The 22,337-nt window shown below is 36.0% G+C and overlaps 1 protein-coding gene across 1 annotated transcript in view; it reads left to right on the forward strand.

Annotated features, from left to right (window-relative positions):
• PTPN4 (protein tyrosine phosphatase non-receptor type 4) overlaps positions 1-22,337 on the forward strand; it is a 109,516-nt gene that overhangs the window by 68,434 nt on the left and 18,745 nt on the right. The window contains exons 13-20 of the mRNA XM_066553124.1: positions 3,047-3,115; positions 9,842-9,976; positions 11,211-11,369; positions 15,837-15,996; positions 18,874-18,957; positions 19,043-19,099; positions 20,443-20,599; positions 22,071-22,237. Coding sequence (XP_066409221.1) covers positions 3,047-3,115; positions 9,842-9,976; positions 11,211-11,369; positions 15,837-15,996; positions 18,874-18,957; positions 19,043-19,099; positions 20,443-20,599; positions 22,071-22,237 — 988 coding nt within the window. The remainder of the gene's footprint in view (positions 1-3,046; positions 3,116-9,841; positions 9,977-11,210; positions 11,370-15,836; positions 15,997-18,873; positions 18,958-19,042; positions 19,100-20,442; positions 20,600-22,070; positions 22,238-22,337) is intronic.

The raw sequence follows: 22,337 nt of genomic DNA on the forward strand, positions 1-22,337 counted from the left end.
TTTATACTTTTTATTTTAAAAAAAAAAATCTGTTCAGTGACTGAATTAACTGTCTCTGCAAGTAATGCAGAATGCCAGTGGTTTAAATCATGCCTGAAACAGAGAATAACAGAGCTGCTGCTAATCATCCATCTAGAATGGCAGTAGTGTCTGTGACGTACAAAGGGACATGATGAAAAGCTAGACAACAGAATAACAGGCTATTTCTGTCACACTTGTGAATTGCATAAATATATAAAGAGGAAAGTAATTCAGTGGCTAACTGTTTATAGCATCTGTTTTTGACCAGCTTTCACAGTACCCATTTGAGAAACAGCATTCTATGATCAGAACAGTGTTTGAGACTTGACTCAATGTTGCTGTAGAGAATTTCAGGAAGCTTTTTCATTTCTGTAAAGGTTTTGAATCTGAATCATTGTGGTTACTATTACAGCTCTTTGATGATGACATTTAAGTTAAGTTAACATAAGATGAAAAGGGAAACTGCATAAAAACAAGGAAGGTCATTAAAGTTTCTGGAACAGCCAAAAGGCTGGAATTTCTGCAAGTAGTTTGAGAGATTGTTGAGAGGCAGTGTAACAGGAATAACATGGCCCACAAAGAGAGGTTGAGGGCACTAGGCTTGTTTAATCTGGTGAAGAGGAAGCAAAGGGGATTCAGCAGCAATCCTAAAGCTACTTCAAGGGTAATGTCAGTACTGATGGACCCAAAGGTGCTGGTAACAGGCAGGTGAGATTTCTGAAGATTGAAGATTCATGAAGATTCATGAAGATTCTGGGTGGACATGAGGCAAAGTGTTTGGTTTTTTCTAGAGCTGTGTTGCTGGAACACTGTTACCTGCACTGGCTGTGGGTTCTTTGTTAGTGGAGGCTTTCAAAAGTCAGCTAGATAAAGCCATGGCCAGAGGTGACCTAGTGTTTGGGGGAGATTGGACTAGAGACTTCTAGCCAACATCTGTATGATCAAAAGGAGTCAGTAAAATACAGAACTGACTGGTCTAGACAGAATTATCTCCACTTCTGAAAGTAATTGAGGATATGAAATTTTTGAACTATTGAATTGTTACATAACCTATTTCTATTGGTCTAAAATACTTCTATGCATCAAATTTTAAAGAATATTTAGGATTTTTTTAATAGAGCTTCCAAGAGGGATCTAGAAGATGGTTAGTGAGCAAAGGTGACTTCTGTACACTGTCATTGGATTTTTCAAAATGGTTCTTACAGTATTTCTCACCAAATACTTGTGAAAAAACATGAAGAGTTTTACTGTGTATTAGCATCTCTTTTAACCAGATGGGAAACAAGCAGGTTCCTTTTTCACAATGGAGGGAAGTTACCACTGAAGCAATACAGAGTTTTGTAGTAAAATCTGAAATCAATAGTAGAAGGTTTTGGTGGTTTTTCACAGTGAGGGGTGAATAGGCAATAAAATAGTAGATCAAGTTCAGTGCTGAAAAAGAGAGAGAAAATAGCAGGAGCATTCTCTGAAAACCTTAAATCAGTTATTAGTAGCAGTTATAGAAGGACAAATAGAATGATGGAATTATTTGAAAGGAATAGAGGCAAATACAGCCAACTTACTGCTTGTTGGAGTTTAAAATGTGTAACCACAGCAATTTAGCTGGCAGCAGGTTTGGAAAGAGAAATTTCCTGGGTTTGCAGCATGGCAGGGGTTGGAGGGCAGCTCTGGACACTGCTGAGTCCAATGCCCTGTTCTAACAGGGTCCACTGTAGCATGTTGCCTGGGAGCATATGCAGCCAGGTTTTGCATGTCTCCAAGGAGGAAAAGTGCACCATCTCTGAGCAACCTGGTTCAGTGTTAAACTATCTTCAAAGTAAAAACGTTCTTTTGTCTTGGTAGGCGATGAGGCTGTTGCTTTGTAGCCCTGTCCTTGCTGCCTGCCCTGATTAAGATGTCTTGTATTTCTGTTTGTGCTCATTGCCTCTTGTCCTGTCTCTGGACTCCCTTAAGAAGCATCTGGCTGTATTTTTTACTTTCCCTTTCTGGCATTTGATCCTCCTGAGCCTTCTCTTCCTGAGGCTGAGCAGTCCCAGCTCTCTCAGCCTTTCCCCATCCATCAGATGCTGCAGACTCTCAGTAGTCTTTGTGGCCCTTTGCTTGACTTGTGGAGCTCTGGAACTCCACCAGGCATTCCAGATGTGCTCTCACCTGTGCTGGGCAAACCTGCTCTCCAGCCAGTTGACACTCAGCTTGTGCAAGGGGTTATTCCTCCTCAGCTGCAAGTCTTTGCATTTCCCTTCACTGAATTTCATGAGATTCCAGCTGACCTGTTTCTCAGGTCTTCGCACAGCCACTAGCTCTGTAATATGAAGGTGGAAATAGCTGATTTTTGGGTTTCATTATGTAAATATCCCTGTAGGAGGCTCTGTGCTTGTTCTGAAGTTATTAATGGAGAAGTGGCTACAAGAGTGAGTGTTGCTGGTATCTTGTCACCAATTCTTAAGTGCTGATAGATACTCAAAAATGGTATTTTTTCTAGAAGAGAAATGATGAAATATTATTAAGAATCTTTGATTTGACACAAGACATCTGGTCTTGTATGAAAAGTCAGCAAGTTCCAAGATCTAAACTTAGTTTTGACAAGTTGCATAGAAGAATACAATCCTGATATGCTTATCATGTAATTTTTTTGTGTTATTTTCCTAAACTAAGTAGCAACTAAGTTACTAGCAATTTAGGGAATAGTTTAGGAAGAGCATGGAAGAGATGCTGTAAATTTTTAACAGTGGCTATAACAGGAACTATTATTATGTGTTACCCAGAGATCCAAGCAGAAATTTCTTATTGCTTTGAATAAAAAAGCAAACAAAAGCAGCTTTTGTTGCATCTAAAATTATTTGGAAAGAAGACCTGCATTTCTACCAAATGCTTTCTAAGGTTATGCTGTACTGAAGCTAGGGCAATTGCTTGAGCATGACTGAAAACAGAATTTAGGCATTTTGTTGAGATGGTTCAATTTTTAAAAAGAAATTGTTATTTAATCATGTTGGATTTAGTGGCTTGATTTTGTTTTGCTTTCCAGTGGGAGAACAGAGGTCCAATCTGTGCAGTATGGTAAAGAAAGAGCAAATAAAGACAGGGTCTTTGCAAGGTAAGTAGTTTACATTCCTTAATATTTCCCCCATTTATGTATTTTAAAAATCTCAGATAGCCTTCAGTCTACATAGTTTGTTGTTACCTGTATTACTCTCTGTGCTGTTTTTATTACAAAGAATGGTCTCCTGCTGTTAAAAGACTCCATTAAAATACTGAGTTAATGGGTATTTTTTTCTGTGATAATATCTTGCAACTGTACACGTGTATTTCCTTTAGCAATAAGTACAGTGAGTCTTACTTGTGAGAGCAGCTTTATCACTGTAGTCTCTGTGAGGCATTTTACTATGAAAAGTGAGCTGCTTCCAAAGGTATTTGGTGATAGAGTAGTTGGCTAATCAGGAATATATTGCTTAATTTTATTCCAGGCCCCTGAGCGGTTTTGTGATTACAATAAAAGATTCAAGACATAAATTTAGTTATGTATTGAGAAATTATGATGCTATTTTCCATAGTAAAGCACCTGCTACATCCACCTGGCAGTTTGCTCTGATCATGAATTGAATCCTTGTGGGGAGGGGGCAGCCCTGTCCTCATTTTATGATTTTACTTTTACTGAGAGATCTGAGATGTCTTTTTGCCCTTTAAGGAGCTCCAGAGTTCAAATTTACACTTGCAGACTTCTAGTAGTGAATCCAGCAAAGTGCTGCCATTTTCCAAGTGCCTGCAGATACTGTTCCTAAGAGCATTGGTGAATTCTGCCTTGATTTCCTTCCCTGTCTCCACCCCTTCTTTCCCTTTTCTGTGCATTAGAATCTAATTTGGGTTTTAGCTCAGCCCACCAAAGATAGATAGCTGCATACTAGGTTTGGGGGGCAGAAATACTGGTTCAACAAATAGATTTTATAAAACCATTTTTTTCTGTGTAAAACTGTTTTTTACTCCATTTAATTTGCTTTGGAAATGTGAGTTAATTTAGATTTGTACTTGGAGCAACTTTTTTTAGTACTCAGGAATCTCAACACTGTGACAGGTGAGCTTTACTTCACTAAATGACAGTTGTGAATCAGTTAAAAACTGTTTTTCTTGTTGCACTCTAAACTTGGCAATTCCCCACAAGTGCAGAGAGTGGAGGAGAGCTGATAGTTTGTTTTGAGGAGTGCTTTTATCATTTCAGAAGCTCTTATGCAGTAGATGGCACTCTTCCCTTTGCAGCAAAACCCAGCAAGTGCTGCTGGGGGTCACTTTTAGTTTATAAAATATAGCTGGATAAAGTGGATAAAGTTAATAAAATCAAAAGCCATGGCTGGAACTGCTCTCATTTTCATAAATCTTGGCTTCTTTTAGTTAATAAAATGCTTGGCTCTTCCATCCTCAGGAATTTTTTTTTCCATTGTTGCTTTTTTTATTAAAAAATAGAGCATTTATCCACATATTTTGAGTTTCTAAGAAGTGTTGATGATTGATATCTGAGGCATATATGTTTATATCAGTGAAGTGAAATAATGGTGTATTGTAACAAATACATCTCAAAAGGCTTTTAAAAAATCAGCTGCTTCTTCTGTCTTCCTCATGACAGTGTGTAATTAATTTATTTTCAATTTTAAAGACCTTTAATATTTTCAAGAGTGAAAAAAGCTTGAAAGAGAAGACATTTCTAGAATGCAGTGTTGTTCAAGAAATTTAATTTTAGAACATTAGTTCTTTGTCTTCTAAACATTTGCATCTCAGGTTGACATGCTGAGTAGCTGTCAGCCCTTTTGTATTCATACAGAGGATAAATTTTGTTTTCTAAGATTTTCCAGCTATAGTGTGGATTTTATTCCTGTAACCTGCCTTTCTTTTTCATGGTGTGTCTTTATCAGGCAAAGTCATGGTAGCGTTGAACAGCTTTTCAAGCTCTCAGGCAGTAGGATTCTTTTAGTGGGTTTTCAAGGTCTTTCCTGAGAACTAGGTGAGCACATGAGTTGAAATAATTGCTGTTGCTTTTATTATTATTGCATAAGAAGATTAATTCAAGATCAGTTCAAGCAATATTTTTGGTGGTTTTTTGTAGAGTTATCCAGATTTACACTTGGATTTCTTAACAATACCTAATTAGAAACTGCCTTATTTGCTTAATGCTGTTTAAGGAAACTTTTGAATCATTTCATGGTAAGAAAATGAACATAGAGAATTACACAGAGATGTTACTACAGTGATCTGTTTGCTCTAAGTTGGGAAATGTTGATTGCCACAAGTAATGGCTAGCTGCTCTGGCCTTTACATGCTGAGTGAAACGTGGGTGCAGAGCATGAGACAGGGAAATAAATTTTTTTAACAGCCATTTAAATAAAACAAGCAATTTTTATCTACAGGAAGCAGGCTTAGCTGTTTGTTCTCAGGATTTTACTTTAAAATTAGCTGAAGGATTTTTTTTTTCTAAGTTGTAGAAACCTTTACATTTAACATTTAAATATGGAATTATTACTGTGAAGGATATATTCTGTAATAAATCTCATACATTATGTAGGTGTTGTTTTCTTAGTCTTCATGCAGCACTAAGTTCAGCATTCAGAAGACTGTTGCTGCAGTTGTTTAGGTTTTTTGTGGGTGTTTTGGTTTTTTTGTTTGGTTTTCGGTTTTCGTTGTTGTTTAGGGTTTTTTGTTATTTTGGGAAGGTTTTTTTATAATTTTCATTACAGCTTTTCTCTTGGCCTCATTTATTGCAGGATATTCACAATCCATGAAACTTCATAAGAATTCCCAGAAAATTAATAAAAGCACATAATAAGAATAGAAAAGGTTCAATCAAGTCATGAATTGAGAGAATTCTTAAAGGGTTAGGGTTTCTCTTAGAGTCCTTGCAAAATATTCTAGGGCTGCTCAGTTCTGCTGTGCACGGGGGGCTGAGAGCAGGGACTTTGAGTAAGAGGGTGTCAGTCATTTGTATCTGCAAACTCCCTATCATAAATTGGAGTCTCTGTTTACAAAAATTCAATCTTGCTTTAATTATGCACTTATTGAAGTCTATTAAATAATTTCTCAGGTTCTTTAAATTGCATATGTCATTTGTGCGATGTACCTTGTAGATTTGTGCATAGTTTTGCTCTCTTGGTTTGCAGCAGTATTTGTCAGATTTGCTGAGAAATGTGTTCCCTGTACTCCTTGTCAAAATACAAAGCAAGACTGTGGCTTCAGGTTATGTTTCTTTTTGAAAGAGAGATTATTTTTTAAATTCCCACCTGTATTCCCAAACAACACCTTTATTCTTTCCCACCTTGTGCAAGGTTTTAGCCCTTCAGCTGTGGATGCCAAACAAATTCTCTGTTTGAAGGCTTTTCTGTACTGTAGCTGAGCTAATATAATGTCATGGGTTTTTTTAGTTGCATTATGTAATTCCATCCCTGCTACTCAGTTTTGAGTGTTTGGGTTTATTTTTTGTATTTGCTGTAACATTGCAGCTCATAAGACTTGGGGAGAGGTAGAGTTTTCAGTTTTTGTCGCTACTCAAATAGATGGGACTGCTTCCAACTTTTAGGAATGTCTCTGCAGGTACACCAAAATTAAATCTGTAAATGGCTTATTCTGTTAACTATCAGTGCCCTGTGCTAAGTGCAATAGAAGCATCCAGGTTGAGCAGACAGAGGTGAAATTTAAAATTCAAAAATTTCAAAGTTTTATGCATCTTAGTTCTCCTCTCCTATCTACTCAGCTGCACTCTGACATGACAAAATTGTTTTAATATTGCTAGAAGTCAGAGATAAAGGACAAAATTATAGGTATATTTCACAACAAATCTTAAATGTTAATAAAAAAAAAAAACCCTTATTGTTGGATTTAGAAGTGTTGACAGGAGAACTAAAATTGGCACACCACTAAGAAGTTCAGTTCTGCAGTGTGGTAATTTTTTCTTTGAAATTTCTGCAAAGACAGGAAATTGGGGCAACAAACACGAGTGGGTGGGGACTCTGAGGTTAGAGCTGTTAATAAAATAATTGAGACGAAGCTTTGGTGATAAACACTGCAGCTGTTTATCATGATGGTAAGGTGATCTTCTGAAAGATCAGACCCTATCCACAATAAAAGGTGAGTGTTTTCTTGACATTGGACGTTTTCATAGGGAAGAAGGTGATGCTTTGCTCATTTTGGAGTTGTGTTCCTTTGTTGTATCGATTGAGGAAGTTTATGTAAACATAGTTACAGACTTTGGCTTAAGATGCAAAGCAATGGGGGTTTTTCAAGCAGTCAAAAATGTAACTGTTGGAAAAACTTGGATTTTTTTCCCCACCCTATGTGCTCCTGTGTCTCTCTTTGTAATTTATCTAGTTTCACACAGGCAAGGATGGTGCACTTATACTGTTGTTGCATGTTAAATAAAGAAAAGCACCACTTCCAACTTTCCTACATTCCATTTGTTGCTTTTTCACTGAAGGTAAATGAGGTTCAGTAATTGCCTTTACATGTCTGTCAGCAAATACTGTATGTGCAGTCCTGTACTTATCTAATTCAGCATTGGTTATATTACGTTCTTCTACATTTTTTCCCTCAGACTCTTCTTTGGCTGGTAGTAGAATCCACCTCTTGGCCGAGCTGGCTCTTGGTGCTCGTCTGCTGGCTGCAAAGAGATGATTAAGTGTCAGCAGGGTCCAGCTGATCAGAGCCCTGATCAATAAAAGAATAACGAAAGGCTGGAATCAGACATGCATTTTAGTTCTGCTGTTTCAGTTTCCTGTTCCTTTACCTGTTCAGAACTGCTTGCATGTACATATTTGTGAAGAAAGATACCTTAGTGGTTTGAGTTGCTCACATTTGAAGCAAATTACAGAAAGTTGAATTTTGGTTTAATTGATCTGATATCAAGCTAATTATTTTTCAAATCAAATTAATATTCCTTAAATATAGTGAAGCATGCTAGGAATCTGGATGTGCTTCTCTGGAGGAATTAATTGATATTTCCCTCTTTTCAAATATCAATGTACTATTAGATTTTTTTCCCCCAGGTTAAATAACACCTGAAATAATAATATTTAAAATAGCCCATCTCACTTAATTGCCTGAAATTTGTCTGCTATTACTCAGTAAGACTTTAGAGCAGTAAAGCAGAGTGCAATAAATGTTTAGAACTGCTTGGTGGGGTAAAAATAAAAATAAACCCTCCACAAGAACACTACCACTCTCAGTACCAAACAGTATTGACATCTTACTTATTTCTGTCTGTGAAGCTTATTCAATATAGTACTTGATTGGTTATTGTTGTAGATTTTTTTGGTAATGGTGAGGACAATATTATCTGCTCAAGGTGGTGACTTGCATTGAGTTTTAAGTTCTCTGAGAAGCAAAAATATATTTGTTAGCAAGTTTCCCGTTTTCAGAGGATGTAGTTTGTGTGCAGGTAGTTCCTTAATTTCTTAAGGTTCCTTCTTTCTGGAGTCACTCTTTCAGTAAACCAGTAATAATGACAAAGATAAAGAACAGTTACCATGTGTCACAAGGACAGTGAAGGCAGAAATTATTTTTTGATATGGGTGTATGGAGCTGCTCATACAATAATATGTTGTCACCTCATTGTGCAAAGCTGGAGAATTTAGTGATAGAATATGAAAGCAAATGGAAATGAAATTATTATGTCACAAAAGATTGAAGTATCGCTGGAATTAGAGATCGTTGATTAATGATAGATGAGAAATCTGAACTATGTAGCACCATGAAAGCACTAGAAGTAAAGTAAAAATCTAGTAACACAAAATGTACAGGACACATATGGATTGTTTGAAAGTATTTTTGTTATTAGCTGAAGAATTTTCAGTTGAAAACAACAAGCTACGAAAGTTTGGGTGTTTTTAGTTGCAGGATGACTGAACCATCCAATGCATTGCTAAGAAAAAAGCAACCACAGATGATTCATTTGCTGCTTTCCAATATAAACTGGAAATGTTGTATTTCATGAGAGATTACAAGTATGGTTTCATTTGTGCTTAAGAAAGAGGTGAAAGAAACAGAGGAGATTGTAGGCATCCTGGAATGACTGAAGAATAGGAAGAAGAAGTTTTGTTAATGTCAAGAGAGGGCAACAACTAGAAAACAGAATTCCTTTTGTATAAAAGCACTGCTGAGAATGACCTTTAACCTGAAGGACATTACTGGCGCAAAACTAGATTAAGTTCTGTTACCTACAAAGAAGTTTAAATAGTTAAATAATATTATTGTATCTGCCTGGCAAGTGACAAGGCAGGTTCTGGGAGAAAGCATGTGGTCTTGATTGAAATCTCTGATGTCTAAACAAAACGTTGCAACTCTGTTGCCATGTTGTTGATTACCTCACTTTCAGTTCTTGAAAGTCTTTGGAAGTATTTTGGCCTGATGTTTTTGCTGCTTTATTTTTCCTGAGGTGGCTAAACAGTTATGTTACTTAGAGGGGATTTTTTTACTTGCCTTTTTGTTTGGTTTTGTTCTACATTTATTAAGTTCAGATCTCTCAGTGATTATGCTGTTTGAGTCAGATTGTCTTTGAGGCATTAAAAGTCTAGTGAGTTCAGATTCTGTCTTGCCTGTCTCCCTCACAGCCTACAGTAGTTTATTAGTTTTTCAATGGCATTCTTTTCAAAGTACATTAAATGAAGTACAGTAGATGGAGAAAATACAGAACTGCCCATGTAAATACAGCTCTGCATTATTACGTTTCCTTTCTTACATATCGTTTGGTTTCCTGTGATAGAACATCAGTTTCATTGTGGTGAGTTTTATATAATTTTTTTCTTACATCATACAGTTTTTGGTTAGTCATTTGACTTTCTTCTTCTAGATCCCCCAGTAAACCCTTGGCACGGAAAGTAATGAGTGGGATGGATTGGGAAGTAGTGAGTAGGAACTCACTGTCTGATGATAGGTTGGAAACACAGAGCCTCCCGTCACGGTCTCCACCTGGAACCCCAAATCAGTGAGTAGCATCAAATCTTCTCTCCCTACAAGTGACTCTCTACCTCTAATGTGAGTGACCTACTTGTGTAATAAGGGGATTCATGTGTTATGTAGACAAATAGCTTCAAAAAATGTGTGCCAAATATTCTCTGTAACACTTGGCTTCAGATTAAAAAAAAATTTTTTAGGGATAATTTTTAGGTGCTTCTCACTTTTCTCACTTGACCTATAAAGAGTGTAGGATGTATCACACTACCCTAAATTTGAGAGTTTGAGTTTTCTTAAGCACAGTTAAGACTAAGTTATTAATTTGGTTTTAAAAAGACCCTGATGATAAAATCTAAGTGATATTTTAAACATAATTTATTTCACTTAATACCACTTTTTTAAACATTGGGGAAAATTACTTCATTGGAGATCCTTGCAGGTTTATTCCTCTCAGCTTTTCTGCCTTTCTTTTCAATGTTCACTCTTCATATGATAGAGCCTTCTGTTTTAAGTGAGTGAAAAAACATTCTTGATTTCTTTTGGAGGGTGACCAATTTTCTCAGTGTGCTGAAACTTGCTTAAGAATCAGTATTATTCAATTTTGTATTACATAAATGACAAGATTTTAAGATTCTACAGCATACTAGTCACAAGATCAATGTTGTAAATACCTGTAGCATTTAAAAATTACTGAAAAATTGTGTAATAATGATGCTTAAAGCATAACAAACTTAATCATGCATGTTTGAAAGAATTTTAATATTTTCATGCTTGTTTTCAAATGGGAAAATACTGGATTCCAGAAATTATAAAACTCTCAGTGCAAAGCTTATGATTCTTCTAGGGGAAGATGCAGGGGATAAATTGTTCATCTTAGTGGATTCAGGTTAAGTTCTGCCATGAACAGAGTCAGGATTTGTCTTCTTAGGAATCTGTTTTTCCTCTTGTTGACTGGGCTGCCGGCTTGTTCATTGGAGCATAATGGTTTCAGGCTTCTTTAATTAAAAGTAAATAAATTTTTTCAATAGCCCTTAGTGTTTATTAAAATAATTTTTGAACACTTAAAAAAATGAAATACATGTTGATCTGACAACATAATTTTTTCAGTGATTTTTGAAATTTTAATAAAAATATGTGTATGAACATGTGCTTGCACTGAGAGGAAATTTTTTTAGCATGCCATTTTAGTGGGTGGTATCACAAATGTAGATTAACAATAATATTGTTATTACTGTCACATTGCACTGCTCTGCTTTCCCTCTTAGTCGCAACTCTGCCTTCACTCAAGAAGGAGCCCGGTTACGACCCTCATCAGTCGGACATTTAGTGGATCATGTGGTTCACACCTCCCCCAGTGAAGTGTTTGTAAATCACAGATCTCCATCCTCCACCCAGGCCAACAGCATCATACTGGAATCATCCCCGTAAGTTCTGCTCTTACTACGCCACTGTGGCATGCAGGGCTGCTGAAGAGAAGAAAGAGACCTTGGCCTTGAAAAATTTATTGTTAAATGTGGGGTCAGGGAGAACCGAGCAATCTAATAAAAAGTGGTTGTTATTTAGGGGTCTTAGTGTAGGACTTACTGTGAGAAAGAGCTACAGATACAGATACCTGTGTCTGACATATTCCAGATTCAGGATTACAATACCATCCCCACCAACCCAAGCTGTGGGTTTGCTGTAATGTGACCATCGGTCCCACATCGTCGGGATGTGGAACGAAAAGTTGGGTTTTTGGTAGAATTAAGGCAAAGTTTTAATTCCCACAAGTCTGGAAATGTTGCTTTTTTGTCAAGGCACAGAAGTGAGATTTACAAACTACGTAGCCAAAATACCTTTTTGGCACCCAGGCATTTGGAATTTGGACATTGCTAGTTATTTGGTATATTGTTACAGAGTTTATTTTTTTAAGCTGACACTGTCAGGCTTTTTTTTTTTTTTTTTTTTAATAATGCTGAATATTCTTTGTACTGTAAGCTTACTTACCGTAGGATACAATGGGTGAAATAAAAACTATTATTCTGTATTGGGTCCAGAAGGAAGACAAACAAAAAAACCCCATTGAGTTATTCAAAGATACTGAAATACTCAATAAATTGTGTTCAGTGTACAGATTAATTAGGAAAAATATTTCAATATATACCATTTTATCACTGGCATTATACCCTTTTAGTATGGCTTAACATGTAATGCCAGCTATGCCCTCATAGTTTTGTATCATAATCTCTGTTAGCTGGGAAATCGTACAAATGGTTTCAGTTGAGAACTCTAAAGCAGCATGTAGCTAATTACATGTTTATAAACAAATGATATGTCTCAGGAAAAATTACTCTGGAAAAAGTATTTAAACACAGTTGTAAAACCTTGCTTAGACTGACTATGCTTTCAGTTTTAACAACTCTGTGTAATTTTTAGGAGGGAAATAGAATACAAAATTTTAAAAGTTTTCTAAAATAGCACATGATGCTTTTTACAATAGACTACAATATTTACAATTTGATTCAGCTAGTTACTTAACTTTCAGGGTTACGTAATGTTAATTCGACTTAGGCACGTAAATTCTCCTTTTTTTGGTGGACTTTTTAACATATTGATGTGCCAAAGGACTCTCAGATGAGAATCTTTTCTCATATTAGAGTTTTATTGTCCAAAGGCCACACAGGGTCAGGTCCCTTCTGTTCTGAGACTTCCAACTGAAGTCACTTATGAGAAACCCCTACTGAATGACACAACGATACAGTGAAGAAAGCACAATTTTTAAATACTCTCTTTTATTCATATGTCTTTACTTGAAGTTGTACAAGATCTTCCTGGGTGTTCTTAGGATTTGTTTATTTAGTACTTGATTTATTGAGTAAGTCACCATAGAAATGAGTCTTAGAAAGAGAGGAAGTGGTTTTGTACAACTATGGCTTCTTTTTCATGTTTTTGCACTTTTTATGCCCAAGCAGAAAAAGTATTGCTCTTCCATCTCTAAGTGTTAGGGGTTCCATTTTTGGGGTTTGTTTCCTCTTGTTAGAAGCTTAAAACTAAAATTTAATATTCCGGTATAGATCTCTAGTATAAGATACTTTTAAGAAAGGAGACATTGACTTTCAAAAATATATGAATTTCATTAAGGTATTTTGAAGGTTTAAGCTGATGTTATTGATTCAAGATTTGCCATTTATGAAGGAAAATAGTTGACATGAAGTTCATAGTAGCTATATAATTTTAAACTGTACTGTTCTACAATCCAAAAAGCTATTTCTTAATCAATTTGACCTTTCTGGCAGAAAAGACTTGAGTAGTGCATGTGCTAATTTGTCAGAAACTCTTATTTATTGATCAAATTTATATGTGTGGAAAAGAGGGGCTAACTTGACTGGCAATAGTTTTGGTGATCTTTTTGAGTTTGGAATCAACATAGCAAAAGAAATTAACAGTTTGCATGCAGTTCAGAAGGATATTATAGTTTAGCTAATATAACCTTTAACTGCACGGCTTCTCTCCATCCTCAATCCTATTCAACACTAAATGGAGAGATAGTGCTTGTAGTTCCCTTAGCTAATTATAACCTAAAATTCCAAAAGCACGTGGTAAGTGTTTAGTTTAATAAATTTATGGGGGTGTGTATGGAACTTTTGCTAAATATATTAAAAAGATCAGACCGGATATCTGTAACAAAAATACCCAAAGCTTGCCAGTGCCAGGGTTTGTATGTTATTTTATTATTATGTAAATTGCTGAATTCAGTAACAGAGAGCTGCTTTGCCTGCAAAATAGGCTGCTTTCACTGCCATTGTCTGAGCATTCATAAGGAAATTCAAAGCTGACTGGGCAAATATAAAGCACTGAAGTTTATGCCCGAGGCTTGATTGTTCGTTCTCACAATTCATTATGCTAATATATTACAGAACTTGCATTGCTGGTTGTAAAATGCTCATTTAAGTAACTTTTCAAATCTTTTCTTTAAGTTTGTGTGTTCAGTAGGAATTTACTTGTGTTTGTTGACATGTATGTACAGACATCTAGTCAAACATCAGATCCATCTTCTGCTTTTATCAGAATAACTTCATTTATGTTTCTATTTATGTTTTCTGTTCCTTTTTTCTTTGGTTCAAAACTCTCAGGGGTAATTGTTTTCAGGAAAATACATAACTTAAAAGACTGAGTAATCTGTGCTGGCCAAACTTGAATGAATGAATACATAGGCAGCTAAAAATCTCTGGGTGACCTTTGTTAGTCGATGTCTAAATAGTTTCTAGCTGCCTTGCAGATTTGTTTTGCTAATGTTGACAATCATCATATTTTTCTCTCCACAAAAATGAATTTAGAAAAGCTGCTTATCTTGAAAAATGAAATGTGCTCTTTTTTCTGTTACTTGCACTGAAAAGTGTTAAGAAATACTATTTTTCTTACCAACTGTGTTTTGAACATAAGGTTCTTCAGACATCAGACTGAATAATTAGTGCTCTTTTTTTCTTGTAACACTTCATGAAAAAAATATTTTCTGAAAGTTGAAATAAAGCAGAAAAATAAAGAAAAATATTGTTGGGATCTTTAAGAATGTGCTGTTTTCTTTCATGCACTGACAAAAATGTTACCAGTTTTGTTTTCTAAGACTATTGACTAATTTTTTTTAAACTGAAGCAGAAAATGTTTGGCATTTCAAAGTGAAGTGTTCTATTTCCCAGTTTTCATGCTTTTTGAAAAAGTTTCTTTTTTTTTTTAAATCCGTATACTCCATTTTGCTGAGATTTTTATTTTTGAACATATATCTGAGACCTGCCTTTCTTGAATTGCATAGAGACGAATTTTAAGGTATGAAGTTTGATGCGTGCCTTAGGTTTTCAGATTTGCAGCAATGTGAAATCCTGTGCAGTCTCATACTGAAAGTCTTGCCCTGCTAACGGTTCACTGAGGCAAGACTACTAAATACAGTGGAGCTGCTCATGTTTGTGTGTTTTGGAGGGAGTTAGGTGATGAGTTACCACTACAGCTTGCTGATAATGAAAGGAGCAGTGTCCTCCTTTTGCCTCTGGGAGTGTCCTTCCCTCCCTGCATGGTGGCCAGCCGTGAGATAAACCGGAGGACCCAGGTTTGTCCAAAAAGTGGTTTTGGTTGCTTGGTGTAAGCTGCCTTAGCCAAGGGAGGAGGAGCAGGCTCCTCAAGGAAGCAGCCAGGGATGTGGGTGAAAGAACAGACACCCCTATTTTTGGTGGTAGCATTCTCTTTAGATTTAGCTATAACCTGTAAGTTCATTCTTGATGGTTTATGGATCTGCTATCAGTGGGCTGTTGTCTGAAATCGTTAAATGACTTAATAGCACCTTTTAATGGGGTGCTTGTGGAGGAAGATATATCCTGCTGGTATTTAGAAACTAGCATTCAAACCAAGTTACTGGGAACTGTGAGCTCGCTGCCCTTTTGAGCCTTTCCAAATGTTCTTCTTAGTTCTTAAATATAAATCCATATAATGAAAGATGAATCATATATCTATGTAATACGAATTACAGAGTTTAGTTTTTATTCCAAGAGGATTAACAAAAGGAAACTCACCATATTATACAAAAACACAGAGAGCGTTTTTATTAATCTACAAAGGAGTGTTTGCAGATCAGAAGTAATGGGTTAAGCATGCTAAAAACAATTCTTAAGAAGGTTATAGGTAAAAGATGAACTTGCTGGTTCTGTGTACAGTTACTTGTTGAGAAAAATGCTGCAACAGGTGCAAACTATAAGCTGCCAATATATTCTACTGCACTACATTTTGAGGTTCTAAAAATACCTACAGATAACCATCTCTCAAACTCTTGAGTTTCTTCTAACGTTTTCAGTTTATTTGCAACCCTGAAAGAACTGTCAATATCTCATGATTGTTCCACTTCATATTTCTGTTTTGATATTTAGATCTCAAGAGACTCCTATAGATGGGCAGCCTCCAGCATTACCACCCAAACAATTTAAAAAGAACAGTTGGAACCAAATTCATCATTCACACTCACAGCAAGAACTGGATAACCATATTAATGAAACATTTGATGTTCCTGCATCACCTGAAAAATCCACCGTAAGTTTTTTGATCCAGTTGAATCATTCTGCTTTTTACCAGAATGATGGTCCTTCTTAACATGAGCTTGGTTCTAAGGCATTTCAGAGCTGCTGTGTTTGTGCATTACCTTGCAGCATTACTGTTCCTTCACTGGCTCCTGCTGGTTTTACTCTAGCTGCTGGAGTAGTGCTTTGTCAGTTGACAACAAATCACTACATTGGGATGGCTTTGGAAACCTTTTGAGCATTAGCTTTTCAGCACATGCAGAAATTTCTGCCTAACCTCTTCTTTGAGAAGTCATTTACCATCAATTTTAAAGAAGACATTGCAGGTGTTTAATCTAGCTTTAGCTAAAAAGCTAAACCTGAAAATGCCTACCAGCTTCTAAAGTAGTTTTATCAGGAGAAGCTTCTTGAGTCTGTGGTTGCATTTCTCATCAGAATTTCCAAGAAAGAGAGCATCAAGAGGCCTGTGATAGCAAATACAAAAATATGAGCAGAAGTTCTTTCTCCATAATCAAGCATGTGTGAGATGAGTAAGATAGTCAGTTGGTTGTGTGACTGAGGAGAGATCTCCCTGATCACTTTTGTGTTTTTTGTCCTTCCAGAAGTTTTCCAGTCGTTCTAGATTTTATACCGATGTGAACAGTAAATAGGACAAGAAATGTGTTGGAGAATGGGAAAACATCCAGATGTAGCAAATACTGTGTAAACAGTTTTGTCAACCTCAAGCATTCAAAAGTATGAGTCACCTCCCCAAACTGATATTTAGAAATGCCTTAGTTTGGCTTTTTTTGCATCCTGAACTGTAAACCTATGGCGTTCTGATCTCTTAGGCCTTACAACAAAGTTAAGATTCCCATAAAGCCCCTGTTTCATTTCATAGCTGGGGTTCTAATGAAAGACTCAAAAGTGAAAGTTTTAAGTTTTTGAGTGTTTTGGGAATGTTGTAAATTTTTTTGTTATAATTAAATAATGAAACAAAATTTGTGACAGCTTTGTCTTCAGACAGTGCTTACCTGAGTCACATTAAAGTACTGTTCGGTTTTGAAAGATAACACTACTTTAGTCATCAAGTTTTTCTGCTCTGTATTCAGTTATCTTTACCAAATTGACAAAAATAACTTTCGCTTGTTTTTTTAACTCCTTTTAGTTCTGCAAAACCAACACAGCTGTGTGAATGAGCTGTTTTTTTCTCTGTGCATTGTCAGTGTGATTGTTTTCTGTGCTCCAGCGGGACACATTTATGCAGGCTCGCTGAAGGCAGCTCACTGTTTTAATTGAACATCTAATTTGGTCTGCTGATGACTTTTTATTTTGGGGATTGCAGAAGAAGGAACATAGCATGACTGAAATTTTTGGAATGTTGTTTTGTTTCAAAATTGCTTTTCTGACCAGAATTCAGGTTCCTGCACTGCTAAAGTCTTCTGCTGTTCCATTTCAAATATTTTAAGAAAACCCCTCACCATTTTGACTTCATAAAGCTGTTGAATTTTCTTTGTTGCATGTATGGAGGGTCTGTGTTGAAAGGTAGTAGGACACGTATGGGAATGACAACTTTTTACTCCATGTACAATCCTTAAGTGTCCAGTCTGAGAATGTCAGAAGTACTTGAAAGTAATTGAAAACAGGTGTGGTCAAATCCCTTCAGTCAAACACATTAAGGATGGCATACAGTTCTCTCTGCACACTTGCATTATAAACTTCTGCTCAAAATAGCATCTTAAAGCAGGAAATTAGCATTTCCTTTCTGTCTGGGAAATGCAGTGGCGCAAAAGCTGCCAAATGCTGCAGGTGGGTAGATGTTCATTCTGTCTGATCTCCCACACCACTGAGCATAGGCTGAAATGATTGGCAAATGATCAGGCTTCCATTAATATCTCTTGTGCCATTACTTTCCCAAATGTTTCACTTTTTCATTACTATGAATGCATTTGGCGAATTTTGTCTTGTTTTAACCAAGAACAGAAGCCACCTGCAGCTGAGTTAACTTCTAATGAGCCAAGTTGTGCAGACTTCTTTAGCCTAGTAACTCCAGATTCTGAACTTTCTAACATATAAAAATACTTGCTTTTCTAAGTTTTTTGTTTATTTTTCCGAATATGAGTCTTCTTCTTTGCTGTAACTGGTAACATTGAAAACTTTCTTGAAACACATTTCTTTATTACTTTGCATTCTCACTTTAGGAACTGTGGAAATACTAGCTAATGTTCAGTCTGTGAAATAAATATAGATGGGAACCAGCTAAAAATCACTTAAATGGCACTAAGTTGTTTTATTCAGATTAAAAAGGTAGCTAATATTTCTGAGTTTATTGGCATCTCCTTTAACAGTGTTGTTGTCATCCCAATAAAACGAAGAAGAAAGCAGCTAAAATTTTCAGAGGTGAATCAGTGCAGAGCATATGTCACACCTCATACTCCAGTAGACTGGAAATGGAGTAAGAGATAGGGAACCAGGATTTCCTTGCTTACTACTGGCATATTGCAGTTAAAAGAAACAAAAGGACATCTTCAATTATCTTCCTTTTCATTGTATTGCATTCTTATTGCAGTTCTTCACTGTGGTCATAATTAAAATTAATTTAAGAAATTTCCATTTGGTAAGCTGTTTTTATTAGAGTTATGAAGCCAGTTAGTCTTTTCTCATATTCTTTCTTACTTTGAGCTTACTTTGACAGAACAGGCCTTTAAATTAGCTATGTCCAAGACTCTTAAATGTGTAATTTTTCCCTTTTTTTTGCAAACCCAAGATGTTTGTGTTCTTGATTGATATATTCCCAAGTGTCCAGGAGCAGTTATTTGATAAAGAAACTGCAGAATTACTAAAGACAATATCCTCAAAATCTAACTGTGAACAAAATATATACTAATGTATTATAACTTTTGTCTATTAGCCCAATGGTGGTGTCCCCCATGACAATCTTGTTATGATCAGAATGAAACCAGATGAAAATGGAAGGTTTGGCTTCAATGTAAAGGTAACAGTACATCTATTTCCTTTATGTTTATTAAGGTTATTTTCTGACATTTGGGATTTCTTACTAATTTAATTTGTTTTTAAAGGGTGGATATGATCAGAAGATGCCGGTAATAGTGTCCAGGGTAGCTCCAGGAACACCTGTAAGTTATCAAAAAAGCAGACTTGGTAGCAATATCTGTGTATCTTGAAGGATGTACTGAAAATGATAAATTATTTTCTAGCTGCCTATGAAAATTAGGTTTTGCTATAACATTATCAGAACAAAGCAAATTACATGCAGTAAGAATTTGATATTGCTGTATAATATATATTTTAAATATGTTAAATCTTTAAAAGTATGTCAAATCTTTAAATATGTAAATCTTTAAAAGTATTTTTTTTCCTGCTGAAACGAAGTTTAATTTCTGAAAATTACAAGGCATTACAGATGCTCAGTATGTACTGGTACTTGAGCTGTGCCATCCTAAAAATACTTTTACTTTATTGCTTTTTTTAGATATAGACATTCAGTAATTTCACATAAATTACATATTGAAAGAGTGTTAAAAATAACTAAAATAGCAAATGTCTTACTTCAGTGACAGATGTAGCTGAGTAAAGCCAACATGTAGATTAAAACCAGACATTATGAATCGTTCATCAGGTCTGATTGTGTGTTGTTACTGATGTTTAGTGACTATAAGATTGTCTTCAAACTAGGCACAATATTTGTCAATTTATTGCCAGAAATACTGACCTGGTATTCAGCTGACTGGAGTCAGCTCTGTCCATAGGTGTTAGTGAAGTTAACTATTTATTTGCCTTTTTCTTTTTTTTTTTTTTTTTTTTTTTTACTCTTTGAAAGTATTGCAATGTTTGCTGAAATGTATCTTGTTAATTATTATCCCTGAAATATTTAATAATGTGAATAGTTTTGGCTTTAAATATTCAGTCTGTAGGGAGAAGATAGTTAGTGATGGCTTGTGCTCTTTCTTTTCTGCAATGATGTTTAGACTATGCTTATAATAACAATTTTTATCACCTGATTCCTCTCCCTGGGATTACTAGGAGTTGTGCATTGTTTTTTTGCCATTACCATTACAGTATTTCAGACCTGAAGCATTTAAGCCTGTGAAATTGATTTGGACATGGTTTTGCCATGTTTCTCCCCTCCCTGCAAAGATAAAAACATCCTGCTTCTTAATTGCCTGTACAAAGGGTGATTCAAACAGAGGAGCTTTCTGCATCAGCTGAGGGGTAGAGTAACAGCTGCTGAAAGATACATTACAGTGCCAGTCACCTCCCAGCTGCAAATGGGAATGGCACTGCCTGTGGATTGTGTAACTCTTGGATTTATCATTTGAATACAGTGCAGCAGCCATAGCAACAGAGCTGTTAGGATTCGAGAGCCCAAGTATAGTTACTTTAAGTTGTTATTTTAAGGTAAGAAATTGGTAATGGCTTGTGTTACAGATGGTTTTGGTTTTTTCTCTCAACCTTGCAGGCTGATCTGTGTGTCCCTCGTTTGAATGAAGGGGACCAGGTTGTCCTGATTAATGGCAGGGACATAGCAGAGCATACCCACGACCAAGTTGTAATGTTTATTAAAGCTAGCTGTGAGAGACACTCAGGGGAACTGGTGCTCCTAGTTCGACCCAATGGTGAGTGGCTTGTACATCATAATTAAAAATAAAAATCCACACCCTGGTCTCATTTTCTAAGCTCCATTTTGTGTCCTGGCATGGAATGTGTAACCTGTAAGAAATAACTCCCTTCCCTGAAAAGGAATTGCAACAACACAGTGTATTGATCCCATAATCTAAGGAGCTGTGTGTAACTAAGTGTTGCAAAACAATAAAGAAGTCAGCCATCAAATATTTCTGAGAGAGCTAATTTAAATTTTGTTCTCACTCTCATTGATAAAAATGTCTAGAAAGCTATATGGATATTGAATGTATTTCATAGGGTTATTATTGTTATCTTAAGGAAAATTTAAACCAAACACAAACAAAAAACCCCTCACCAAATACTCAGTGTTCAGGTGACATTAGAAGTCAATACATACAATATCCTTCCATATATTTTTAAAACAGTCCAAAACTACTGGTAACATTTCTACTTGAGGAGTCTTAGTAGAAGTGCTAAAATGCAGTCTAAATAAAAGCTTATGCAGTGTATTCACGATATACACTGTTGGATCATAGCCAGCAGATGGGCACTGGATTTAATTCTGCTGCACCTCCTAACTACAGTGGAGTTGGAGAGGAAAAAGCAGAATGAAAAATATTGAAATAAGTGCAATTACTTTTGCAGAGTACCCCATTCACCTCATAAAAATTTTTCCCTTTTTCACTAATTTGCACTACCCACTTAGATCTGCTGTCATTCTGTGTATAAGTTCTCTTGCAGCTTTTGTGTGCTTACTTTCTTTTCAGACAAAATTATGAGCTTTGTTTGCACATTTTCTAAAACAAACTGTCTTTCCCCTTGCATGTTGATTATTTTTGTGGTTCTGGATAAAAACATGTGAGTTGTAGAAGTGAGGAGTTGCCAGTTTCCTTCTTTGTAGTGATGTAAAATAATTCAAAAACAGGCTTTTGAACAGCATATGTCTGTTATGTGTAGCAGAGGATGCATATTATTTCTGAGCTTATAGTCAAGGCACACATAGAGCATTGATAGTTTTATAATGCCATGTATTAAATGCAATTTTCTCAGGTGGTCTGCACATCTTGCCCAATTACTGAAGCCTAAAATGAGTTCTAAGTGAATTGTAAGTAAAATGTAAATGCAGCTATAATGATATCAGAGGCATGATGTGAGAATCTGAGATTTGAGAGTTATATCAGACAAGGCAGGGTAAAATGTAAATTTTGATCAAAATTTTAGCTGTCAGTGATGGGCTTTCACTTAAAATTACTGTTACACCAAAGAAAAAAATAGTTTTATCATGGATTATAATGATCAGTAAAGGCTTCCTGTCCTTGCTGATGGGGACTAAAATCAATGTGCTAGTAAGTGTGTATTTTTCTACAGGAGAAATGCAGTGTTTCTGCTGTTTTAAATAAATGACTTACAGCTAACTTTAGTCAAACAGCATCTTCAGAGCATTCATAACTTTTCTTGTTCTAGCTGTCTACGATGTTGTGGAAGAGAAGCTGGAGAGCGAGCCTGATTTTCAGTACATCCCTGAGAAATCTCCCCTTGATGGTGTCCATCAAGATGATAATGCTCTGAGGGAGTCCATGATTCAGTTAGCAGAGGGGCTCATCACTGGAACTGTCCTGGCTCAGTTTGATGTGAGTACCGGATCGCCTGGAGCCGGGGGCCAGTTCCACCTCTTTTGGGATAGCACTTATTTTAAACAAAGCAGATTTCAGTTAAATTTCAGTACAGTCA

Source organism: Molothrus aeneus, chromosome 7 (genome assembly GCF_037042795.1).
Source record: "Molothrus aeneus isolate 106 chromosome 7, BPBGC_Maene_1.0, whole genome shotgun sequence".
Classification (NCBI taxonomy): Eukaryota; Metazoa; Chordata; class Aves; order Passeriformes; family Icteridae; genus Molothrus; species Molothrus aeneus.